Source organism: Salmo trutta, chromosome 8 (genome assembly GCF_901001165.1).
Source record: "Salmo trutta chromosome 8, fSalTru1.1, whole genome shotgun sequence".
Taxonomy (NCBI): Eukaryota; Metazoa; Chordata; class Actinopteri; order Salmoniformes; family Salmonidae; genus Salmo; species Salmo trutta.
This window is the reverse complement of record NC_042964.1, coordinates 17,583,708-17,595,878: the sequence shown is the minus strand read 5'-3', so window position 1 is coordinate 17,595,878 and position 12,171 is coordinate 17,583,708. Positions and strand designations below refer to the sequence as shown.

At 41.5% G+C, this 12,171-nt stretch overlaps 1 gene segment (V, D, J or C); it reads left to right on the top strand.

Moving 5' to 3' along the window:
- The first annotated feature begins 4,129 nt into the window (after nucleotides 1-4,129).
- Nucleotides 4,130-6,201, top strand: LOC115198334 (Ig kappa chain V region K29-213-like). The segment is given in 3 exon segments: nucleotides 4,130-4,525; nucleotides 5,299-5,430; nucleotides 6,028-6,201. Coding segments are annotated over 3 exon segments (480 nt in total).
- Nucleotides 6,202-12,171: the final 5,970 nt, after the last annotated feature.

Genomic DNA, 12,171 nt, shown 5'->3' with positions numbered 1-12,171 from the left:
ATGAGACTGACATACAATTGACTTGTTTCATGCTGTAGGTGTTTATCCCATTAACACTTCCAATGCTCTACTCCTGTTCACGCTTACATTTGAGTAATTTAGAAGACACTCTTATTCAGAGCAACTTACCGGAGCAAGTAGGGTTAAGTGCCACAGATTTCTCACCTAGTCGGCTCGTGGATCTAAACAAGCGACATTTTGGTTACTGGCCCAATGCTGTTAACCGTTCGACAAGACATGGTCGATGTAAAACAGCCCTCCTAAGGGTAATCTGGAGTATTCTGACTGCTGAATGACCTGTTCAAAATAATAATTGTTTTGTTCTCTTTCAAATACTTTAGGTACACTTGGTTTTTCTTGTCTTCTGCAACGAAGGCAAGATCCACTTGATTAAACTAAAGTAAGTGTGAGAAAACAAATAGCCTCCTATTTTGAACCAGGGTTCTCCAGAGAGGTGAGAAAACCACAAACCACCAAACAAGTAAAGTCTTCAAGGCAATTACTTGCATTTTACAGCATCCTGTGTCTCAGTGAGGCCAGCCAGTATACTGTGTGACTCTGTAGGTTGCAATAGACAACAAGACCATGTCCGTCTGAATGAGGAGTCAACAAAGAAGATTAGGTCCAGTTCAACCAATCACCCATTAGACCATTGTTGAAGTGTTGTACACTTGGGTAGACCTTTTCCACTCAATATGTTATATTCAAAGATGGTGACACTGTTTATGATATTTCTAATTCTGTAACGCCCTGGCCATAGAGAGGGGTTTTGTTCTTTATTTTGGTTAGGCCAGGGTGTTACATTGGGTGGGCGTTCTATGTTCTGTTTCTATGTTTTTGCATTTCTGTGTTTTGGGCCGTGTGTGGCTCCCAATCAGGCACAGCTGAAGTTCGTTGTTGTTGATTGGGAGTCACACATAAGTGCATGTTTTTCCATTGGGGTTTTGTGGGTAATTGTTTCTGTCATTGTGGTTCACCTGACAGGACTGTTTGGCTGTCGGTTTTTTCTTGTTTTGTTTGTATAGTGTTCTTTCTTAATTAAATATGATGAACACTAACTCCGCTGCGTTTTGGTCCACTCTCTCTCACGTCAGCCCTTACAAATTCTCAAACAAATAAGTAAGTTATATAACATTACCAAGGACTTCACTGGGACTCAACATCTGATTGTGAAGAGAGGAGTTGACAGCTTTAACCTGACCATCTCTAAGACACAGTTAAGGGACTCAGCTACATACTACTGTGCTGCTATTGAAGTGGGCAAGGTCACATTTGGACAAGGAGCAGATTTGATTGTCAAAGTATAACTAACTTAGGTCTTTGTTTTGGATTTTCATTTTGCATTCATGAAATTCTAAATATACAAAATAAATTGTTCATAAAAAAATCTAGTACGAGAATACAATTGACACACCATGATCTTACTCGGTCACTCTTTTCAGAATTAGAGTCCAACAGCATGTCTGTTGCACAGCAGCCTTTGTCTGAGTCAGTCCAGCCAGGAGACTCTGAGACTCTGAACTGAACAATACACACTGAGACCTGTGCAGGAGAACACAGTGTCTATTGGTTCAGACATGGCTCAGGAGAATCCCATCCAGGAATCATTTACACCCATGGAAACAGGAGTGATCAGTGTGAGAAGAACTATGAGGATTGATCTCCTACACAGAGCTGTGTCTACAATCTCCCCAAGTGGAACCTCAGCCTTTCTGATACTGGGACTACTGTGCTGTGGCCTCATGTGGGGAGATACTGTTTGGGAACTGGACCAAGCTGGATGTTGAGTGTGGTCACTCTGATGATCAACAGATGAGAATCCTGGTCCTTCTCTCCATCATAAGAACTGGAGTTCTCGTCTGCTGTCTGACCATCTTCATCATCATCTCCACCACCAGGAAATAGATCAATCTAAGACAAATGTCGATGGACTTTTTGCAGTAAATGTTGGAAATATCATCACCTTGTATTGAAAAATTTGTTGAGATTGCTGAGTTGTTTTGCATTCTAAAAATGAATGGCCAGTGACCTTGTTTAAAAAGTTGTGTATCAGTTGATTAAATTGCTCTTCTGAAATCCATGTATAAGTTGCTTCTTTTAGTATTAATTAATATACATTTAAACAACTGATACTGGCTAAAATAGACTTGTTCCTTCTCTTGAGTTCTGTACATACAGTATGTCTGTATAAATGTGTGCAGAGGGCTTCTGCAGAACCAACCTACTGAGAAATGCTAAACCCACCCATGCATGCACCCACACAGCGAGATGTTCACAGGTACCTGCACACTGTGGTCTGCTGTGAGCACAAAACAAGTCCGTCTCTACGCTTTGGACAGGCCTGCTGGCCTTTTACACACTCTGTGTCTCTATGTGGTTTTCAGCAGGATGTCTATGTGGTGTCACTCTGTTTTCTCTCATTCTTTCAATGTTGTTCACAACCATGACAATAAGCATCATAGTCTATTTATATACTGTATGCCATGTAGTCTGTATCTTGTCACTTACAAGATCATAGGTTTAATTCATTCAAACTACAATCATTTGTTTACTGAGTTAAAAATGGTATTAATGTATACTAGGCTACAGTGAAGAGGCCTACCCACTGAGGTACACCCCTACTAAACGCTCAACTAGTAGCCTACACTTGAGTTAGTACATCAATGACAGGGATAAGACTGACTTTCATTCTGTAGGTGTTTTCCCCACATACCCTCACAGTAATGCTCCACCCCTGTTCACCCTACAAATCAGGATATGTTCTGTGGCCTTCCCTGTGGCTCAGTAGGTAGAGCATGGTGTTTGCAATGCCAGGGTTGTGGGTTTGATTCCCTCGGGGGGCCAGTACAAAAAAACGAATGGTATGAAATGTATGCATTCACTACTGTAAGTCGCTCTGGATAAGAGTGTCTGCTAAATGACTAAAATGTAAAAGTATGTATAACAGTCCCCCTATAGGTCATCAGTAGTACTCCCTGTAACTGTTGCATGGGGTGGGGCTAAATCTATCTAAGGCACACAACTGAGTTTGACAACAAGAGGATACAGGTACATGAATTTGTAAGGTATGCTTGAAAATCTACTGCATACTTACCACATAATATTATACTTTTAACCCAATTAAATGAAGGATATTCATATATTCTCTTTACACATTGCCTCATTGTTGGACATCTTCGATTCAGCTGGTGCCCACATAGCAAACTATACGTTTCCCCCACAAAAAAAAGATTCAGTTAGACACCACGAAGTGTCTATGCTTCACCCACCCTCAACATAATATCCTATACAGTAAGCACTGGTTCACTTTGCATGGATTCTATGAGTGATTTTTAGTTACGAAGACCACGGTTGGCTGAATAAGATGTTAACAAAAATGACACGTCCAGTTCGTCCAATCACCAATAACACCATAGTTAAAGTGGGGTCTACATGGGTGGACTTTTCCACTCAAGACAAAGGTTGTGAAGAGGACATCTTCAAATATGATATCACTGTGTCTGATACTGGCACTTCTTGTCTGCTTAAGGGATGTACACTCAGATACTTTATTTTTGCAATTCATAGATTTTTTGGGTATATAAAGGACTTGTGGAAGTAACGGATCATGTCTCTGTGTGTATTCTAGCTGCTGCACAATCCTCGGAAATTCATCTTGTTACAGCCAATGTTGGAGAGACAGTGACTTTGCACTGCTTCTATAGGCAACAGGGCACTGTACTTTATGTAGTACAAGGAAACATTGGGTGACAATCTTCAAATCTTATCAGTCTTTTACAAGTATAACAAGAATGCAACATTTTACCATGAATTTAAGGGTAACACTCGCTTCTCAGTGCAAAGCGGTGAAGGAATGAATCACCTAAAGATCTCAGACATGCAGCTCTCTGATTCAGCCACATATTACTGTGGGAACTCTTATGCCAACCAGGTGGAGTTTGAAGAAGGAGCAATTCTCATTGTGAAAGGGACAACATCTGAATTTACAAAGAAAGAAAATTGTAACACATTTTCTGCGACTATAATCTGAGGGCTTTTCATCTTTGCGTTTTTGATACAATGGCTTAATTATGCTGTATTTGCATAATCAGATATGACTGTGTATGATTTCAACAATATAAGTTGGGACACAACATAGGGAACAGATTTACTGACTTATAAACCTTCCTGTCAGGTTTAGGGTCCAGAAACATGACTGTGCTCCAGCAGCCTGTGTCTGAGTCAGTCCAGCCAGGAGACTCTGTGACTCTGAACTGTACACTACACACTGAGACATGTGTAGGAGAACACAGTGTCTATTGGTTCAGACATGGCTCAGGAGAATCCCGTCCAGGAATCATTTACTCCCATGGAGACAGGAGTGATCAGTGTGAGAAGAGCCCTGAGGCTGGCTCTCCTACACAGAGCTGTGTCTACAACCTCCCAAAGAGGAACCTCAGCCACTCTGATGCTGGGACTTACTACTGTGCTGTGGCCTCATGTGGGGAGATACTGTTTGGCAATGGGACCAAGCTGGACATTCAAGGTAGTTGATACGGCTTGAATCTTTTTCTTTATTTTACTAATCTACTGTGTAGAACATACATTTACTTGCTATTCTGAGTGTCCTCCATCAATATTTGAATGTCCACAGGCCATAGGGCAGACCCTCTTCTCTTGGTGTACTGCCTGGGTGTAGGATTGGCTTTCTCGTTAATCCTGATCATTGTCCTTGCGTGCATCATGTACAAGATGAATCAGAGAAAGTGTCTGCAGTGCAGAGGTATGTGACTCCCTTTTAGAAGTTGCTCTTCTTTAATATCACCATCTACAGATGTATCTGCAGTGGAAGAAGGAGTTGCATCTTTATCTTTGGGGTGTTTCTTTTCAGGATCCATCTCTCTGACAGCATGTACAGCAGTCTCTTCTACATCCAGGAATCCTTTACTCCCATGGAGACAGGAGTGATCAGTGTGAGAAGAGCCCTGAGGCTGGGTCTCCTATACAGAGCTGTGTCTACAACCTCCCCAAGAGGAACCTCAGCTTCTCTGATGCTGGGACAAACTGTGCTGTGCCTCATGTGGGGTGATACAGTTTGGGAATGGGACCAAGCTGAACATTCAAGGTAAATCCCATTTAATCTGTGAATATCCCCAACAATACAGTATATTCGTGCAAGCAGCCTACCTCCAAATGACCTCATTTGTCTCAACAAGCTATACAATATCACCATTAGCTTTTGATGTCATACTTTACTGTTTGATGATCTTCCTAAGCGCTCATGAATACAACATGAATTCTCTGATACCCTTTCCACAGTTCCAGAGCATGATTCTCCATTTGATCTGAGTCCTACTGTTCTGCCCTTGGTCGTCTCCAACATCGTTCTGGGGATAGTGACCCTTCTACTTGTCTGGGCGCTGTGCAAGACTCTGAACAGAGATAGCAGAGGTATTACGTTATATCTAATGTATCCAATGTATGTGATGTTACAACTGATGTGTCTAATGTTACATGCATCTCTATGCAATGTACATTCTGTAAATATTCATTAAATGCCCAAAATATAAGCATTGTTAATTAACTACATGAGGTTAAAAAGAGATGGATTGTCATAAAAAATAATAGCTGGCCTTTCTCTATTTCAATCTCTTTGAAGGGAGGACTGATGTCCCAATGTCTCAGAGAAATCAGATAAACTTGTCAACATTTATAAATATATAATATTTATAGTTTTTACAAGAAACTGCCATTTAACTTTCCTTACAGCTAGTACTCAACTTATTTGTGCATTTTTTTTTATTAAGCTTTCTTGCAAGTAATATGTCACTGTACTAGATGTAGCCTACTTATATTTGTGATCATTGTTTATTTTTCTGTGGAACTTCTGTCTGTCACTGTTCCACTGACTGTCAGGTCATTGTAGTGGGTGTAACGTCTGAACAGTCATTTCTTTGGTAGTGTTTTCTTCCACAGGAGAATAGAAACATTATATAGTAGATAATGCTGTCATCATAATGGTTTTCCTCATGGCTCCACCCCCCTCAGAATCAAGACAGTGACGTGTTGAACTACGCAGCTGTGAGTTTCACCCCCAAGAACAACTCCTCCTCTAGAAGAGTGAGAGAGAAGACCAGCAGAGAGGATGCAGTGTACTCTGATGTCATATACCTTCAGCAGCAGTGAAGGATATCACCACTGTCACAAAGACACCAAGAAGAAATATTACTATTTGTAGCATAATTAAACTGCTTTTAGTAACAAACATTTGGTTGGAATTTTCAATGTATCAAAGAAACTGTTGTTTTAACACCGTTTTGCGGGTACTATTTAATGAAGCTGCCAGTTGAGGACTTGTGAGGCATCTGTTTCTCAAACTAGACACTCTAATGTACTTGTCCTCTTGCTCAGTTGTGCACCAGGGCCTCCCACTCCTCTTTCTCTTCTGGTTAGAGCCAGTTTGCGCTGTTGTGTGACGGGAGTAGTATGTAGCGTTGTACAAGATCTTCAGTTTCTTGGCAATTTCTCGCATGGAATAGCTCCATTTCTCAGAACAAGAATAGACTGAGGAGTTTCAGAAGAAAGGTCTTTGTTTCTGGCCATTTTGAACCTGTAATCGAACCCACAAATGCTGATGCTCCAGATACTCAACTAGTCTAAAGAAGGCCAGTTTTATTGCTTCTTTAATCAGAACAACAATTTTCAGCTGTGCTAACATAATTGCAAAAGGGATCAATTAACCTTTTAAATTATAAACTTGGATTAGCTCACACAACGTGCCATTGGATCACAGGAGTGATGGTTGCTGATAATGGGCCTCTGTATGCCTATGTAGATATTCCATTAAAAAAATCAGCCGTTTCCAGCTACAATAGTCATTTACAACATTAACAATGTCTACACTGTATTTCAGATAAATTTGATGTTTCTTATTGAACAAAAAATGTGCTTTTCTTTCAAAAACAAGGACATTTCTAAGTGACCCCAAACCTTTGAATGGTAGTGTACATAATATTAGTGTCACAGATTTCTTCGTCGTCGTCAGACGATATAGCGAAATCATCGTCGGAGAACGTGGACCAATACGCAGAGGAGTTAGTGCTCATCATCTTAATTTATTAAATGAATGTGAACACGTGAAAAAACAAGAAAACGAATAAAGACTAGTGACAGTTTCACAGGCAGAATAAACGCAGTGCAAAATACAACTACCCACAACCTACCAAACAAACACACACCTACTTATAGGACTCCCAATCAGAGGCAGCTAGAAACACCTGCCTCCAATTGAGAGTCCAGCACCCAAAACTACACATAGAAAAACAAACCTAGAACCTATACCAAAACTAACACACCCCACTACACCACACACAAAACCCCATAATACAAAACAAATATACCTCTGCCACGTCCTGACCAAATATAATACAAATAATACCTAAATATTGGTCAGGACGTGACAATTAGCATCAACATACATTATAGTTTAATTCAATTTCACATATTTAATTGTTATTTTGGTTCAACCATAATGCATAATAAGCATCAACAACAGGGGGAACATACTGGGTGTACACTGATTAGCTCTAGAAAGAATATATACATTTATAAGACTTTTTCATAAAAAATATAATTGTTCATAAGAAGTGCCTGAGATCACAGTCAATATTCAGATCACTAGGGGTCAATGTTTTTACATAGGATATCCAGTAAGCCTCCCTTTGTAGTAGTAGGATCTCAATGTTACCTCCTCTCCTTGGTAGAGCAACATGCTACATGCCTGTGTATTTGAGGGAGGAGAACGGATGGTTAGCTTCAACAAAGTGAGCTGCTACTGGATAGTCAATGTTCTTACACCTGATTGAGTTGCGGTGTGCAGCTATGCGTTGTTTTAATTGTATTTTCATTTGTCCTACATAGGCTTTCCCACATGAACAGGTGATGAGATGATACCCCAAACAGGGTTTTTTCGATCTGTATGTGGGTGTCTGAAGGATGTGTTTATTGGTCTGCCTACCCATGTGAGAGACGCAGACTCAGTCTCAACGTTTAAGTCTTTACTGAAGACTTATCTCTTCAGTAGGTCCTATGATGAAGTATAGTCTGGCCCAGGAGTGTGAAGGTGAACGGAAAGGCTGGAGCAACGAACCGCCCTTGCTGTCTCTGCCTTGTCGGTTCCCCTCTTCCCACTGGGATTCTCTGCCTCTAACCCTTTTACAGGGGCTGAGTCACTGACTTACTGGTGTTCTTCCATGCCGTCCATGGGAGGGGTGCGTCACTTGAGTAGGTTGAGCCACTGACGTGGTCTTCCTGTCTGGGTTGGCGCCCCCCCCTTGGGTTGTGCCGTGGCGGAGATCTTTGTGGGCTATACTCGGCCTTGTCTTCGGACGGTAAGTTGGTGGTTGTAGATATCCCTCTAGTGGTGTGGGGGCTGTGCTTTGGCAAAGTGGGTGGGGTTATATCCTGCCTGTTTGGCCCTGTCCGGGGGTATCATCGGATGGGGCCACAGTGTCTTCTGATCCCTCCTGTCTCAGCCTCCAGTATTTATGCTGCAGTAGTTTATGTGTCGGGGGGCTAGGGTCAGTCTGTTACATCTGGAGTATTCTCTTGTCTTATCCGGTGTCCTGTGTGAATGTAAATATGCTCTCTCTAATTCTCTCTTTCTCTCTTTCTTTCTTTCTCTCGGAGGACCTGAGCCCTAGGACCATGCCTTAGGACTACCTGGCATGATGACTCCTTGCTGTCCCCAGTCCACCTGGCCATGCTGCTGCTCCAGTTTCAACTGTTCTGCCTGCGGCTACGGAACCCTGACCTGTTCACCGGACGTGCTTGTTGCACCCTCGACAATTACTATGATTATTATTATTTGACCATGCTGGTCATTTACGAACATTTTAACATCTTGACCATGTTCTGTTATAATATCCACCCGGCACAGCCAGAAGAGGACTGGCCACCCCTCATAGCCTGGTTCCTCTCTAGGTTTCTTCCTAGGTTTTTGGCCTTTCTCAGGAGTTTTTCCTAGGGAGTTTTTCCCAGCCACCGTGCTTCTTTCACATGCATTGCTTGCTGTTTGGGGTTTTAGGCTGGGTTTCTGTACAGCACTTTGAGATTTCAGCTGATGTACGAAGGGCTATATAAATAAATTTGATTTGATTTTGATTTGATTTGATATTGCACTGTGCGCATGAGACACATTTGTAGTTCCCATTTGGAATGTGTGTCAAGAGTGTCTGAGTGGGCTCAGGGGGCATGTCTAATCTCATGAAGCTATCTCCAATATTGCGATCACCAGGACATGGACTTGTACCCATGTACCAACTTACTATGAAAAAGTGTATTTCTAGGGAGATTTCGCAAATACATCTTGTCTTGAGCTGCGAAGGATGACTTGAGTTTTAATTTGCCCATACTGATGTTGGTTTGTATCACTGTGGAATATTCTGGTATAATGAATCATTTTTTGGAGATGGTGCATATGCCATGAAGGTCAGTGAAGAAACTGAAAGTTTAGTAGCAAACTATGTTTCCAATTTGAATTTCAGTTTTTTTCCCATCAGAATGTCGAAATGTTATGTGGTTTTCTTTAGCCAATGATAGATAGATACAAGAAGGAATTATATATACAACGAGCTGTTTGTACGTGGATGCTATGAAAGTGAACTGTGTTTGCGTGTGATCAGGGGTGTATTCATTGCACCTATTCTGTTGAAAAACTCTAAAACGGAAGCAAACGGAACAAAATGGGGATAAACATACCTGAATTTGTCCAATAAAAACTCTTGTTTGCAACTGTTGGACTAATGATTACACCCTTGATCAGCTAGATGCAGGAAACAGTGTGCAAGGCGGTATTGAATGTGTCACTGTCTGGCATCTTGATTACTCCAAATTCTCTCGACCAGTGAACCTACGTTGTAAACTTTCATTCATAGGCTAGATTGTAGCAACCTCATGATGAGTACAGGGAACATTTTAGAATCATGTAGTAGACAAAACATATTGATTTTACATTGAGCTGGGTGAATGGAATATGAATGACAGTCATCCAATATGCTGTTATAGAAGTAAGGCCATGTTCATTCAAAAACTTATCATCCTCCCTAATCTTAAACAGCACCGACCGCCACTGGTGTATACTAGTCTGTCTGTCAGATTAGAGTGAGAGGCAGGGGGTTGGCTGTCTTACATGACTGCAATGACGGTCCCTAGGCCTGATTGGCTGTTCTGAGACCAGCAGAGAGAAGGAAGAGGACAGCCTACTGTATCATCAGTCCTGCTTCTAACTGTGAACTCTGAAGATAATAAACTCCAAAATAATCAGATGATGATTAACATTAACATGTTTCAGATTTTTACACTATATCTACACTTATTTGTACATTAAAATGGTGTAAAATAGTCATATGTTTGAGAAATTGAAGTAATAGCATTTCTAAGGTATTTGAATAACGGCCACGGGATTCTACTGGCTGTTGAGTAGGTGGGACGCAAGCGAACAATCTTTTCAAGTGAAATTAAGTAGAAGAGTAATAATTACTGTACGTTTTCTCCAAAGTCCACCAGGAACAACATGCCTATGTGTGATCGGTCACTTCAACCGCAGTTTATTGCGCCAGCAGAGTTTGATTCAAGCGTGAAAAGAGTCCTTCATAGGTGTCAGCTAATGGCCATTTCCTGCTGTTGTTTTTTTAACTGACATTAGAAAGGTGACAAATGCATCAACCACAGTGTGAGGTGACAGGAACTACGAGGCTGGAGCCAGTGTTGACCTGATATTATTGGTTAGTGAAGCGTTTCCCAAACTAGGGGTCGCCTGATGTGGGGTCACCTGATTTTAAACTAAGGGTCGCCAGAGAAACTCTGAAATAAAATAAAAACATAGCCGCTGGTTCATAGTACCGGGGTTACGTCAGTAACCTCTAGTAGCCGCTAGATGCGGTTGGAGTAAATAGAGCGGTTTCAGTTTTCTTCCTACAAATGTGACTATCTTAGGAATGGTTTAAACTAAAGCATATTTTGACCCCATCACTGAAGGATAATACTCTCAGGAACACATATGCATCTTCTGTTTCCCTCGACAGTTCCCAGAAGCCAGAACAGACTGGACAAGATCAGGCACTAAATCAGACTGTGGAACAAAGCCAGCGAACAGTGAACAGCTATATCATGGTCGTGTCGCCTGCGATTGCTAACGTGGCCATGTTTTACCATCCCATTATTCTATTTCAAGTAGGATAGCAGCATACACAATAACTAATATTAAAAACCATCTAGATGTGACCTTAATTCACACAGTACATACACTATACTACTCAATGGGGAGGGTATGAAAGGCAACAACACCAGGACACAGTGCCCTCTGCTCCGGTCAAGCAATAATGTCCAGCAAAGGCGTAGGAAATAGCTACCTACTGTAGTAGCCAATATCAGGGTGACAGTCACAGTAAGCACACACATACAACACATGAAGCAACAGTACACCCATCACCAGTACTTCTAATAAAAAATAACAATCGTCTGTTTTATAACTGAAAATGTACAATTATTTGTGTAACACTAACACAGAAATACGACTCAGACTCATGCCCTGGCTTCAAAACAGATGTCCAAACTCTCGCGGTATGGTAGCTCAATGTATCGTAGTTGATTGGTCAGAAACTGAGAAAAAAAAACATACCACTCAATCAAAACAGTCTAACCTATAGCAGAGAGTTCTCGACACACCAACTCCTTTCCACACACCCACTACTTTCCTTTCGACACACACTCATCAGTTGCCATACTGGACTGCAGCTACCCCCTTCTCGCAAAAACACCTTTGTAGCTGTATCTACAGTCAGTTTAGGGTTAGGGTAAGGGTTACGGCTAGGACTAGGGTTAGGGCTGGGGTTGGGGCAAAGGTTAGAGTTAGGCTAGGGCTGGAGTTAAGGGTTAGACCTGGGGTTGGGGTAAGGCTTAGGGTTAAGGCTAGAATATAGTTATTTTGAACACATATAATCCATCTGTAGGGGACTATACAAATAAAGCCTTGCCAGGACTAATAGGGATAGGGAGAAGCCTTGTGGTCCTCTATGAACCCCACTAAATCCAAACACTTATGTGAATGCCACCTAACCCAAACACCTATATCAGTTGTTCACTTACCTTTTTGGCCTGGGACCCCATTTTTATATCTGGTCTTGTCCACTC